The following is a 12,281-nucleotide window of genomic DNA, read 5'->3' as shown; positions in this document are numbered from 1 at the left end:
ACACACACACACACACACACACACACACACACACACACACACACACACACACACACACACAGAGTTCCTAAACCTTATGTATGTCAGAAAACCCCAGATCTGAACACCAGGCAACAGTTCTTGTTGACATCCCTGCAGTCAGCATACCAATGCTCTTACAAAACTTGCAGCATCTGTGGCTGTGTGATAAAAYAGCACACTTCTTGGCCTTTTACCGTGCAGCCTAAGGCACACCTGTGTAATAAACATGTCAAAAAGCTGTATCAACATCTTGATATGCCACACCGGCAAAATGGAATAGATCATCTCTGCAAAGGAGAAGTGCCTCCTAACACAGATTTACACAAATTTCTGAACAACATTTGAAGGAAGAAGGTCTATTTTGTACATAGAAAAAGTCTTAGATCTTTGTGTTCAGCTCATGAAAAATGGGAGCAAAAAAAAGTGTTGTGTTTATATTTTTGATCAGTGTAGAATCAAATCACCAGTTTGGTTTCACAATTGGAGAATTAAAGCTATATTTTTTTCCTCTTTTATATTTCCCTGTTAAGATAATGTGTTTTTTTTTTCTGTTTCCAGGCGTACAGTCAGGGTTCGTCACTCTGCCTCGCCTCTCTCGACTTGAAAGACAGTTTCCTGACGACGACGTTTGGAAACTGTCTTCACTTGACAATGAYGGCAACACTCGGACTCGCTCAGAYTCCCTCACTTCGTTCACCCTGGACCTTGGACCTTCTCTTATGACTGAGGTGTTCAGTGTGATCGACAACCCAAGCTCCCTTTTAATATTCAATCACAGCCAGGCTGCAGGTGAGGAAGAGGAAGAAGAGGAGATCGATGACGACATCTCTGTGACAGAGATGCTCGTGCAGACTCCTACAGTTAGTTCACCYGACTCCTCCACGTTCAGCGAGTCGTTCAGTCATGGCATGAATGGGAGAGGGAGCTCTAACAGGACAGAGCAAGAGGACAGGAGGACTCTGAGGACACCTGATGTGTCCTCTGGGTCTCCTCACAAAGAAGAACCGGCGATGGAGGCAGAGAGGTTCCAGAGGGCGGCTGATGTTTTGGCTCGTCATTATGGTGGAGGGTCCTTCACAAARGGAACAAGGACTGTCGGCAACAAGACCTCTCCGGGTTTTTACAAAAACCACAAAACATCGTACGCCTTATCAGAGGAAGAGGAGGAGATCAAAGTTTAGATGATAAAGCTCTGAAACTGTTTATTATCTGAGTTTTTTCAAGTCAGAAAAGATGAACATTGTTCCTGTTGTTTCTGCAAACATTAATCCAGTATGTAACACAATTCAACTACACAATATTGTCTAYATACATTTAGTATCWATCCTGACTAWAGACCTCTGCTTTCTGGCTGTGATRTTTCAAAGATCTTTGACACTACTTTTTAAAATGTATCRTCTAACACTAATGTGACCATGGAGGTTCAGCAAACACTCAGTGTTTTACACATTTTCAGATGTTTAAGTTTAAAAATATAAATAATTCAAATTGAGTTGGGGAACTCATTACGGTGCAAAGGTTTTCAACCCCTGGAATCTTTCAGATTTGTTGCCTTTAACCTTTTATATTTAGTAAGTGGTAAATCTATACAAARTACTTTAAGAAAATTAAATCATCATGTGGAAAAATGAGTTTTAAACTATTCTAAAATCATATAAACCTGAAAAATGGTTGATATGTAYGGTATCTAACAATGACATGCGGTAAGAAGAGCCCATCTTGCCATTATGAAAAGAAAAAAATAATTATAATAAGTTTGAGAGTAATACTGTATGAATCCAGTTCTTTGTTAAAAAATTTAATTGAACTCAAACAATTTTGAGTATTCAGTAAATAACAATGTTGTTCAATGAAATGTTTTTTGTATGTATTAAGAATGCAGAACACAACTCAGTAACTTCTGCCAATTGAATGGTGACAGGTCTACTTCATAGTGTTTGTACATCTGTAAATCTGATTCTGATGGAGTCCGTACCTCAACARCTAATCACCACACATCACTGACACAGTACAAAGTCATCCCCTAAAGTCAATACTTTGTACCTTTTGCAGTTTACATGATCAGATGTATACGTCTCAAAATGTTCATCTGGAATTTTTATCCTTTTTCATGACCAAACCAGATCCCTCAGGTTAGATTGATGCTGCTTGTGTCAAATAATATACCAGAGATTAACAGTTAGATTGAAGTCTGAGCTTTGAGCTATGGAACATTAAAATGTTCATAACTATATAAATAAGTAAATAAATAAACATTATAGACAAGTATCTTTATGATCAAATAGTAGATAAATGGCAATGTCATTGTGAAATAACTGAATGAATGTATTATTCTAAGATCATTATTATGAAAAATGTTTATTCTCCTTTATAAAGGTGCTTATAAACAAAACATGTCACAACGATTTTTTGCCAATAATAGAAATTATTTTTGAGGCATTTTAATTTTATTTCAGTAGTTTTCATTCCCAATGGCTCATGTATTTCAAACTGACACTTTTCAACAGAATGACTTTCTTCAGCTCTTAATTAGCAGTGTTGCTGATTCTAAGGTAAAGGTGCTTTATTGGTCATCATGCAATGACTAAATTTGTGCTCTGCATTGGGAGCAGTGGGCAGCCATATGCGCCCAGGGAGCAGTTGGGGGTTGGGTGTCTTGCTCAAGGACACCATGACATGTGGGCATGGCAGGGAGTTGAACTTGTGACTTTTGTGTCCCAAGCCAGCTGCTCTGCCACTACACCACAGCCGCACCTTCTGGAGGCTATCAGAACAGTGTGTACTGGTGTTAATGATGAAATAATTTAACACTTTGCTCACCATATCTCACTGAACTAATTATGTAGCCACTGAAGGTAATGACTGGGACTTCAAATCAAAAAGGGGTGAATACATACACCACTTCATAAACTTTTAGAATTATTTAAAGATATTTTCCCAAAAAATGTAAATATTGTTTATATTATATTATATGAAGTATTTTTTTGGTAAAATTATTAGTTACGATTCAATTATAAATTTAATTAGTTCCACCTTGTATGGCAACAAAACAAAAAATTTTGGAAGTGAATACTTTTGCAACTCATTGTCATCTACACTATGTTTGTCTTAACACATTATTATATACATGTAAATACGTATATTAACATTTGTGTACAATTGTAATTATGGTGACCTCCTGTAACATATATAATGTGCTTATTTCAACATCAATGTACCAGTTCAACATCCTATGGTAGTTTTATTTTTAGATAAAGTTATTGTTTATCTGTACACGTTGTGTTTTTTTCATGTTATGAAATGAAGATTATTTCACTATTCAGCTGAATATATTATTTCAGTAACAAGTCTGGATAAATGTTGTTTTTGTTCATTTCTGCTGGACTGACAAAAACAGTTGTCTTGCTTTAAAAAAGGAAATATGAAAATGTAAAAAACACCAATAAGTCTCACCCTGAACAGGTGCAGGTGAGGCTGCATGCTTACAGGAGCGCTGGCATGGAGCGGAGGAAAGGTTTGTAGTTTCCAGGGCAGGACAAGGAGCAGAGGCAGAGTGACTGGCTGGGTGAAGAGCAGGGGCAGGTAAGTGCTACTGCAGGTGAGAGGCAGAGCAGCAGAAGTGAAAATTTCTAAATTCCACAGCCAGTTTGCAAACATTCACATACCAAATTAAATAGTTTTGTCTTTGATGTTGTTTTTTATCTTTAGAAACCAGGTTGTCCAATTAAAATAGTTAACTTTATGATAAATTTCAAACAGCATGCCAAAAATTCTACCTCATATCTGCTGACAGAAACAAGGAACACCTGTTCATGTTAATGAGCAGCTGTGGAGTGAAGTAGTTCTGGGGAGGTCCAGAGTTATACTCCCCTGGATAATTTAGTTAATGAACTACTCAAACTGCATTTTCCAGCCATTTGAAGAACATTTTACTAATTGAGATTAACAAAACAACATAAACATATCCTGATGCATCTCAGTAACCCAGGTAGAAAAATCTAAAAGAAAAAAATAAGTATGTCCTCTGGGCTATGTCTCTGTACCCATCCAGAGGACATACTTAGTTTTTCTTTTTGAACATAAACATAAAATCAGTATTTTAAACACTGAAAACCAGACTTTAACCTGATTTTTATCTGAGATCATAACTGAAACATTATTAAACATTCATTATCCTTATTTTGTTTTCTATTTACGCACTGAGCACCAGTAGTTAGTCTTGACTGCATCRTATGATAATTTTACATCATCTCACTTCMTGTACTTGTAGTAGCAAAGCAGGTGAGAAACTCAAGTTGCAAGTTACCTCCATAAACCAGTAACCTGGGATTATTCTATGACTATACTCTGATAAGTTATACATCTTTTTTCGTACCCCATTTGTGGCACCCCCTAGATGCCAAATTCAGCTGATAGCCCACCCAGAGTGTTGCAGGAACAGGAGATGATACTGACACTCCAAAAAGAAAGCCTTACACCCACCATGTGAAAATACAAATTTTCTAGTATATGTAACAATACAAGGAAAATAATCCCTGTATTTAATAAAAACAGTTTGCATACACAATGTTGAAACAGCAATACTCTGTGTATGTTTCTGATGAGGGAATGACATTTTAACACAACATAAAGCTCAAAAAAGTTAATTTTGCATACTCCCACCCCCACCCGTCAAACTATATGGACATCTGTGTCTGCTCATGCCTTCATCCTGCTGCTTACACATGGTCTGCATGTCACTCATTGCACTTGTGGAAGGAAGTGTTTGGAAACAGTTTCTGGGAATAAGCAAGTTCCTGTAAGGACCGTTATCACTTCTGAGTCAGAGGAGACACAGCATGTAAAAGTGCTTCAGCAGACTTGCAGAACTCACACATATACAAGAATGAAGAAAATGAAATTTGGGAAAAAAAATTTAAGTCATGATATTGGAAAATGGAGACCAGAAAAAAAAAAACTGGATTAGGAGTCCCACAAAGAAAAAGTAAAGACAAGTTTTTGCGACAAAGTAATATACAGTGTGGTTAACTTTATAAAAGCCCCAAGATGGAGTGGACAGCTAGGCAGCAGACAAACTAAAAGTGACATAATTTTAAAATACAGTGAACAATCACATTTTACCAGTGAGTGACTGAAGAAATCTACGAGTAGCAGAGTTCAAAGTGTAGACAATAAACCCCAAACACTATTCATTATCTGAGTTTATTTCAAGTCATAAAAGATGAAATTTTTTCTTGTTTCTTCATACAAACATTAATCTATTCAGTATTTATCCTGATCTTAGACCTCAGTCGTCTTTTCAACATTGTGGCTATGATATTTATTGTACATAGAATTTTTGTTTTTTATGGAATGAATAAAGTTTGAAATTATATATATATGTATATATATATATATATATACGTATATACACATATATGTATACACATTTATATATATACATATATATACACATATATATATACACATATATATATATACACACACACACACACACACACATATATATATATATATATATATATATTTCATAAATATGTATTGGACATTTTTTAAAAATATGTATCATCTAACACTATGTAACTTTGATACTCAGCAAACTGTCATTTATATATTTGAAAATATTTAAGTGTAAATACAGTATCTATATAAAAAATCTGAGTTGAAGAACTTAGAATTTAAAAGTACTCGAAAGTGCTCACACCCTGGAATGTATCTATCAGGTTTTATGCARGCAAAAATACCCAGGGCGCAGGCAGGTTCAAAATTGGAAAACAAGGTCTTTAACTCAAATCAAAAGGCTGGCAGTGCAGCAAAAAAACTCATTTGAAGTCCAGGTTACAGAAAACACGGAGGAAGGACACRGACACAGTCAGGGCRGACTGAACAATGATCCGACAAAGACAGAAGACAAGAATCAGAATATAAAGCAAACAAATTAAGGGACAATGGGAAACACCTGGGGAAACACAAGAGGAGACAGGTGAGAGAGGGCGGGGCTGAGGGCAGAGAAACATGGAAACCAAAAAAAAAAAAAAAAAACCACTAGAAAATGAAGACAAAAACACCGACATTATGACGGTATCTTAAAGCCATAAAGTAAAACTCACAGTAAAAAAGTGCTATCTTCTGTAAAACGCTTTGTATTTTCTATTGGCTTAAGCAAAATTGTTCCTGAACAAACTTGTTTCCTTTGCTCAGGTAAACAAAGATGGATATGAAAACATCAGGATGGGAGAACAATAACGAGACTTAGGCATCTCACAAAACGTGCAGCTTTTACGTGACTTATCAATCCAAGCAACAACAAACGTGGACCAAAAGTGCTAAATGTTAGAACAAAAATGTATATCCAAGACATGAGAAATGCATTGAGACATTAAACAATGTCCAGTTTGTATGAAATTAGTTGTCAAGGGATCTGAACATCAGTTGCCTCTTGTGAAAAAAGAATGAATGCTGCTCTGTGTGGATTTGTTGTCATGTATATTCTCTGAGTACTTTAGCCTACTCTCATTGTCCAAAACTAATGTATAATTAATTAATGATTCTTTTTATTAGTGAGTGTAAAGGTGCACGGCTCTTAGCTTCGTRAAGGGTGTATCATTCCTTTCTCTACAAGACAGCTGGGAAACTCCAGCCTCTACTCAAACAGACAGAATGGATGAATTTTTTTGTCTTTTTTTTTCTCTTACAATTTGGAGGTTCTGGGAACCAATAAAATTTAATAGATAAAGCAGTCAAACTGTCTGATTACCTAATTACCTTATCTGAACAACTCACTCAGCAGTATGATGTGTAACTTATTATGTTTAGCCGGAAATATTTGATCCAGTTACGGTTAAAGGAGCAGCCTAGAGTCATATATGCTGATGCCATTTTAAAGCTGCTGTATCCAGTGCTTTATAACTTTCACTTTAATTTTTCTCAGCGTTGAATTACTGGTACCATGAATACAAAGTCAGCCTATCACAAGCCATGGGAGGACTTTTAGAGACAGACAATAAAAGTTCCAATACAAATAAAACACAGCACTGAGACCTGCATGTACACTGATCAAAGCTAACATAACACAGCACGAGGTGAGGTTTTTATTRCTAACATTTTTCTTTTTTTTAACATCAGTTTAGGTCATTTTAAAATCTTGACTACACTGGTTTGTGTTGAAGATATTCTTTCCTAAATTCCAAAACCACTTTTTTGTGCTTCTTCATTTTATCAAGACAAGTTCATTATTTGTTCAATATTTTGGATTATTAGYAGTGTTTTTATTATTGAGACTATTCCTCCTGTACTCTGTGCCAGAAATGTATTTGTCATATTGTTAAATAATTTCTTGACAATAATTTGTGTTTAAAATGTCACTTTATCTCAGATGAGCAGTGACTGATCCTCTTGACACTCAACAATCAGAGAGGATAGTAAAACCACAGGAGACTGAAACCATGTCTTCATCAGGAAATGGTGACAAAGGTAACATATGCCTTATTCTTCTGATGTATTTATTTAAAATGCCAATTCAAATCTGAAGATTTCATGGCCTTTTTCCAATTATGCCTGTGCCAATTATGACTTGTGCTAATTGGTGACCCAAATTCCATTCAGATTGGATCAGAAAACATCCTACTTGATAATGACAATGAAAAAATGTGAAAAAGTTTTCATCTCGACTGTATCTGTGGGTGGTTAGCACATCTTTGCCATTACCCACTTGGTCTGCATATCAGTCATTACACTTCTGGAAGGACATGGTTGGAAAATGTTTTTGGGAAAGAACAAGTTTCTAATGTAATGACAAATGTGACTCACAAATCAGATCACCTGCGGACCTCAAAGCTTACAGCAGTCTTTCTGAAAAAAGATCTCATGCATGTAAAAGAAACTGGTTGGATAAAAATGAGACAATAGCCCTTTTGAAAAAACATCCAAGTCATTTAGAAGTCAAATACAATTTTAAATTTACTGTATATATTGTTGAAGTGCAGAATGGTTAAAATGTGTTCTTTACAATTCTGACAAGTGTAATATGAATATCTGCATATTGAAATTATTACATTATCATCTGGTCATTCCACATGTTGCAGTAGTTTCAGAGAAACTGAGGTGTTTATTTTCTAAACATGATGTCCCAGTAGCTTTCAAACCCCAAAACACATTACGGCAAAGGCTGGTTCACCCCAAAGATCCAGTTCCTCAGCCAGAACTGTAAAGTAACTTAGTACAAATACTTTTTTATTGTACTTAAGTAGAATTTTTGGTATCTGTACTGTACTTGAGTAATTATTTTTCAGCCTAATTTTTACTTCTATTTCTTACATTTTCACAATTATCTGTTATTTCTACTCCTAAAATTAAACAAGGCAAGAAGTAGAAAGGCGTTACTTTTATGTCATTTTTGCTTGTTTTTATTCCAGCTTGTTATTATAAAAAATAAATACTAACCATATAAATTGTGCCTCCTAGATAGAGAGAATTTAATTTTGGTTGAATGAGAAGCATAAATACAGTATATAAAATTCTGATTCCATATTAGTTTGTACACAAACAAATCATGTCACACTCCAACAGAACATAGTTATTAAAATAAAAGGACTGTACTTAAGAAGTATTTGTATTTCATGAATTATATTATTGCATTTGGCCGCAGCCCTCAGATAGATTTTCATTTTGGGGAAAAGGTTTGTGCAGCCTTGATACAGTGCATCCTGAATTTAACATAAATTCTTTATCCATTTTTTGGGGAGGTCACCTCCTAATAAATGTCATTACGGAAAATCTAACTGCTCATTTTAAATCAATACTTTTACTTTTAATACTTGAGTAAAAGTATTAAAGTATCTGATTTTTTTGTACTTAAGTAATATTTCTAAAGGAGACTTTAACTTTAACAAAAATTATTTTTTGGTAAGATAATTTTACTGTTACTCAAGTAACACTTTGTGGTACTTTATACAACACTGTCCCAGGCACAAAGAGAGTAGTATATGCTGTTAAGTGTCAGGAGAACTGTGATTAGTTATACGTCGGAGAAACAAAGCAGCCACTGTTCAACAGGATGGCCCAAGACAGACGAGCAACATCATCAGGCCAGGATTCTGCAGTTTACACTCATCTACAGGCCAGTGGTCACTCTTTCAGGGATGAAGATGTTCTCATCCGTGATAGAGAGGAACGCTGGTTCATGAGAGGAGTAAAGGAAGCCATTTTTGTGAAGAAAAAACATCTGTCATTAAACGGGGGCAGGGAGGCCTTCGTATCCACTTGTTCTACTCTTACAATGCTGTTATTGCGAGCATGACTCAGCTCTCTGTGAGCATAAGGGATAATGATCATCAGGCTGATGTTCCTCTTTTGCATGTGAACAAACTGTTTGATTACCATCGTTAAATGTGTTTGTCCACCATGTAGAAGCACATGCTTATAAGGCTGAGTTTACCTGAAACTCGGTGTTTCTGGGAGTTGTTATGGCTTTGGCTTTGCATGATAGAGTTTTAACTTGCACTTGTAGATGTGGAGACAAACTATGTTCACTGACAAAGATGTTCTGAAGCGTTCCTGAGCCCATGTAGTAATATCCTTTACAGAATGATGTTGGTTTTTACTGCAGGGGATGAACGTCACAGACATTCAATGTTGGTGTCCAGGCTTGTTGTTTACCTGCAGAGATTTGTTTAGATTCTTTGAATCTTTTGATGATATATTCTTAAACTGTTGGACTTTTTTGCTCACGCAGTTATTCACAAAGTGGTGAACCTCACCCCATCCTTACTTGTGATCAACTGAGTCTTTCAGGGATGCTCCCTTTACCCAAAATTTAACAAGTAAAAACTTAATACAAGGAACAGTTTGAACACATAAGTTCTTCTGTTATCTATAAAGTTGTTTTTACTAGTTGATAAACCAGTAGTGAGAAGTATTTGGCAGTGGTATATTTCTCTAACTGAAATAAGTTTGTTTACAAAGAATCTCATAAAGTCAGCAATAATGAGAGAACCAGTATGACCAAATAGTAATATTAATTCAAGCTAATAAATCTGTGAGGAATTCAAATAAAAGTTTGCTGCCCTTTTTTATTGCTGTGTAATTCAATTTTCTGTCTTCTAAATTCCAGTTCACTTAGTTTATTTCTAAAGACCACATTTCTGATATAGTCCAGGATTTTTGTTGTTTTATCCTGAATTTTGACTTTGATAATATCTAATTGTGGTCTGGTGGATCAATAAATCAATGTCACACTCAGCTTTAGCACATAGCTTTATGTCATCTATGATGAGAAGACTCCTGATGATTGCTTTTTGAACCATTCTTTACAAAAATCTGACTGAAGAGTTCAGGTCCAGAACAATAGTGAATATTGCCTTGGTTTAAGCCACATTTGATGTTGACTTAAACTATCAACTTTGAATTGGCCTTTAGAGTTGTCTGGTTTTCATTGACTTTTTGATTAACAATTTTGGTGTCCTGTTGGTGTTATACAGTTCCAAGCCTGCCAGGACCATGACATGTGGTATTGAGTCATAGACTTTCTTATTATTTGATCTGACAGTTGTGACTGTTTTGTCTACCTGTAGTTGGGGCACCACTACTCAACACAACTACTTATACTTCTCATCCATATCACAACACATATTATATATATCACCATAAATACACCTCTGGTGTTTGTGATAGTTCCCTTCTAGACCCTTTTCCTGTACTGAGAAATTGCTGTTTTGTAGATGTTCTGCTCAACTTGGTTGCTTGCTCAGCAAAGTGATATTTAAGTGAAAGAACAAGTATCTTAAAATTACTTTGGTAAAAGTCGAAGTCTCCTCTAAGAATATTAACAGTGTTAAAGTATCTGACATTTATTTTACTTAAGCCTCAAAGGGAATTTTCTAATATAAAATGTGCAGTAAGTATTGCGTTAAAATGAAAGGTTAAAATTTCCAAAATTATATTTAGTGGGAGATGACCTCTACAAAAACAAATGAAAAAAAAAACATTTTCTAACTGTTATATTAAACTGATAATGTTGAAAATTTTGGGATGCACTGGACTACCTGTTTCAGCAGTCATCTTCATACTATGCTACATATGTCCTGCTGGAGTGTGATGTGGTTTGTGATTAAAAGCCTGACAAAAGTAAAGAAAACACTATATTACTGAAATCTCGGAATTCAAAATTCCTTGAAGGTTTGAAACCAAACAAGTACAGTAAAAAAAACCTACTTAATAGCTGAGTACAATGAAACGTATCTAGACACCTCAATATATGTAATAATTGTGCCTTTGGGTTTGGGATTGAAGACATCACTATTTATTTTCTTTATTATACTATACCTGTTGTTCTCTTGTTTAGTCCAGCTTCTAAGAGTTTCTTTTTTTAACTTTTTATAACATTTTTAATTAAAAAAAATGTTTGTAGAAGGTTGTTAATCACCCATTTATTTAAATCAGGTTTGTTGGAGCAGAAAAATATCTAAAACAAGCAGGAAAGTGGCCCTTGAAGACCAGAATTGGACACCCCTGACTTAGACCATCAATGTGTAAGGCCAGCTGAAGAATTGTTTTTGTAGATTCCCTCAGTATGGATTTGAGTCAAAATAAAAAAAAGGTAAGACACTTGATTGTTTCACTTGATTAAAAAATACAAAATGTTCGCATTTTCCAAACATTAAATTGTAATTTTTTTTGATTGTTTACAGCCTTTAAGTAATTCTTCAGAGGAAAACAGAAAGAAATGTTCAAAAGAAACAGAAACGCTACTCAGAAGACTTGGTTTTCAAAACAAAGATGAACAGAAGTTATCACCAGAGGACTTTCTTAAAATAAGTCGACCTTTGAAACAGACAGACATTTCTGAAAAAGATCTAGCTCAAGCTTTTCTTCAGAGCTTAATGATGTTAGATTACAGAGCCAGATACATTCCTGTACGGCAAAAACATCAGTCTGACTTAAGCCATGTACAAGCTTCTTCTGTGTCTGACAGTGTTAAAGCAGACGATGACTTAGATGCACTTTTCAGTACCCGCGTGGAGTTGAGCCAATATAAAGAGACACATGTGCACCCAATGGATGTTCAAATGGCAGTATTTCACTGTTCAAACAGCTTTCTTAAACAGAAAATGATCACAAAGTTGTCCCAATGCCAGTATGGCTTACCTTTGCTGGTCCCTGATCCTGTCACAATGAATATTGAGTGCACTTTGTGGACATTTAGACAAATAACCAAAACATGGAAGATAACTGAAAACAAAAATAATTCAAAAACCATCACC

General features: G+C 35.2%; 1 protein-coding gene across 1 annotated transcript in view; it reads left to right on the top strand.

Moving 5' to 3' along the window:
• Positions 1-3,379, top strand: part of cdc42ep1b (CDC42 effector protein (Rho GTPase binding) 1b) — an 18,970-nt gene extending 15,591 nt beyond the window's left edge. Inside the window, exon 4 of the mRNA XM_014012912.1 lies at positions 580-3,379. Coding sequence (XP_013868366.1) covers positions 580-1,202 — 623 coding nt within the window. The 3' untranslated portion in view covers positions 1,203-3,379. The remainder of the gene's footprint in view (positions 1-579) is intronic.
• Positions 3,380-12,281: the final 8,902 nt, after the last annotated feature.

Source organism: Austrofundulus limnaeus, unplaced genomic scaffold (genome assembly GCF_001266775.1).
Source record: "Austrofundulus limnaeus strain Quisiro unplaced genomic scaffold, Austrofundulus_limnaeus-1.0 Scaffold96, whole genome shotgun sequence".
NCBI classification, from domain to species: Eukaryota; Metazoa; Chordata; class Actinopteri; order Cyprinodontiformes; family Rivulidae; genus Austrofundulus; species Austrofundulus limnaeus.
The sequence above is the reverse complement of the archived record's forward strand: the minus strand, read 5'-3'. Positions and strand labels throughout refer to the sequence as shown.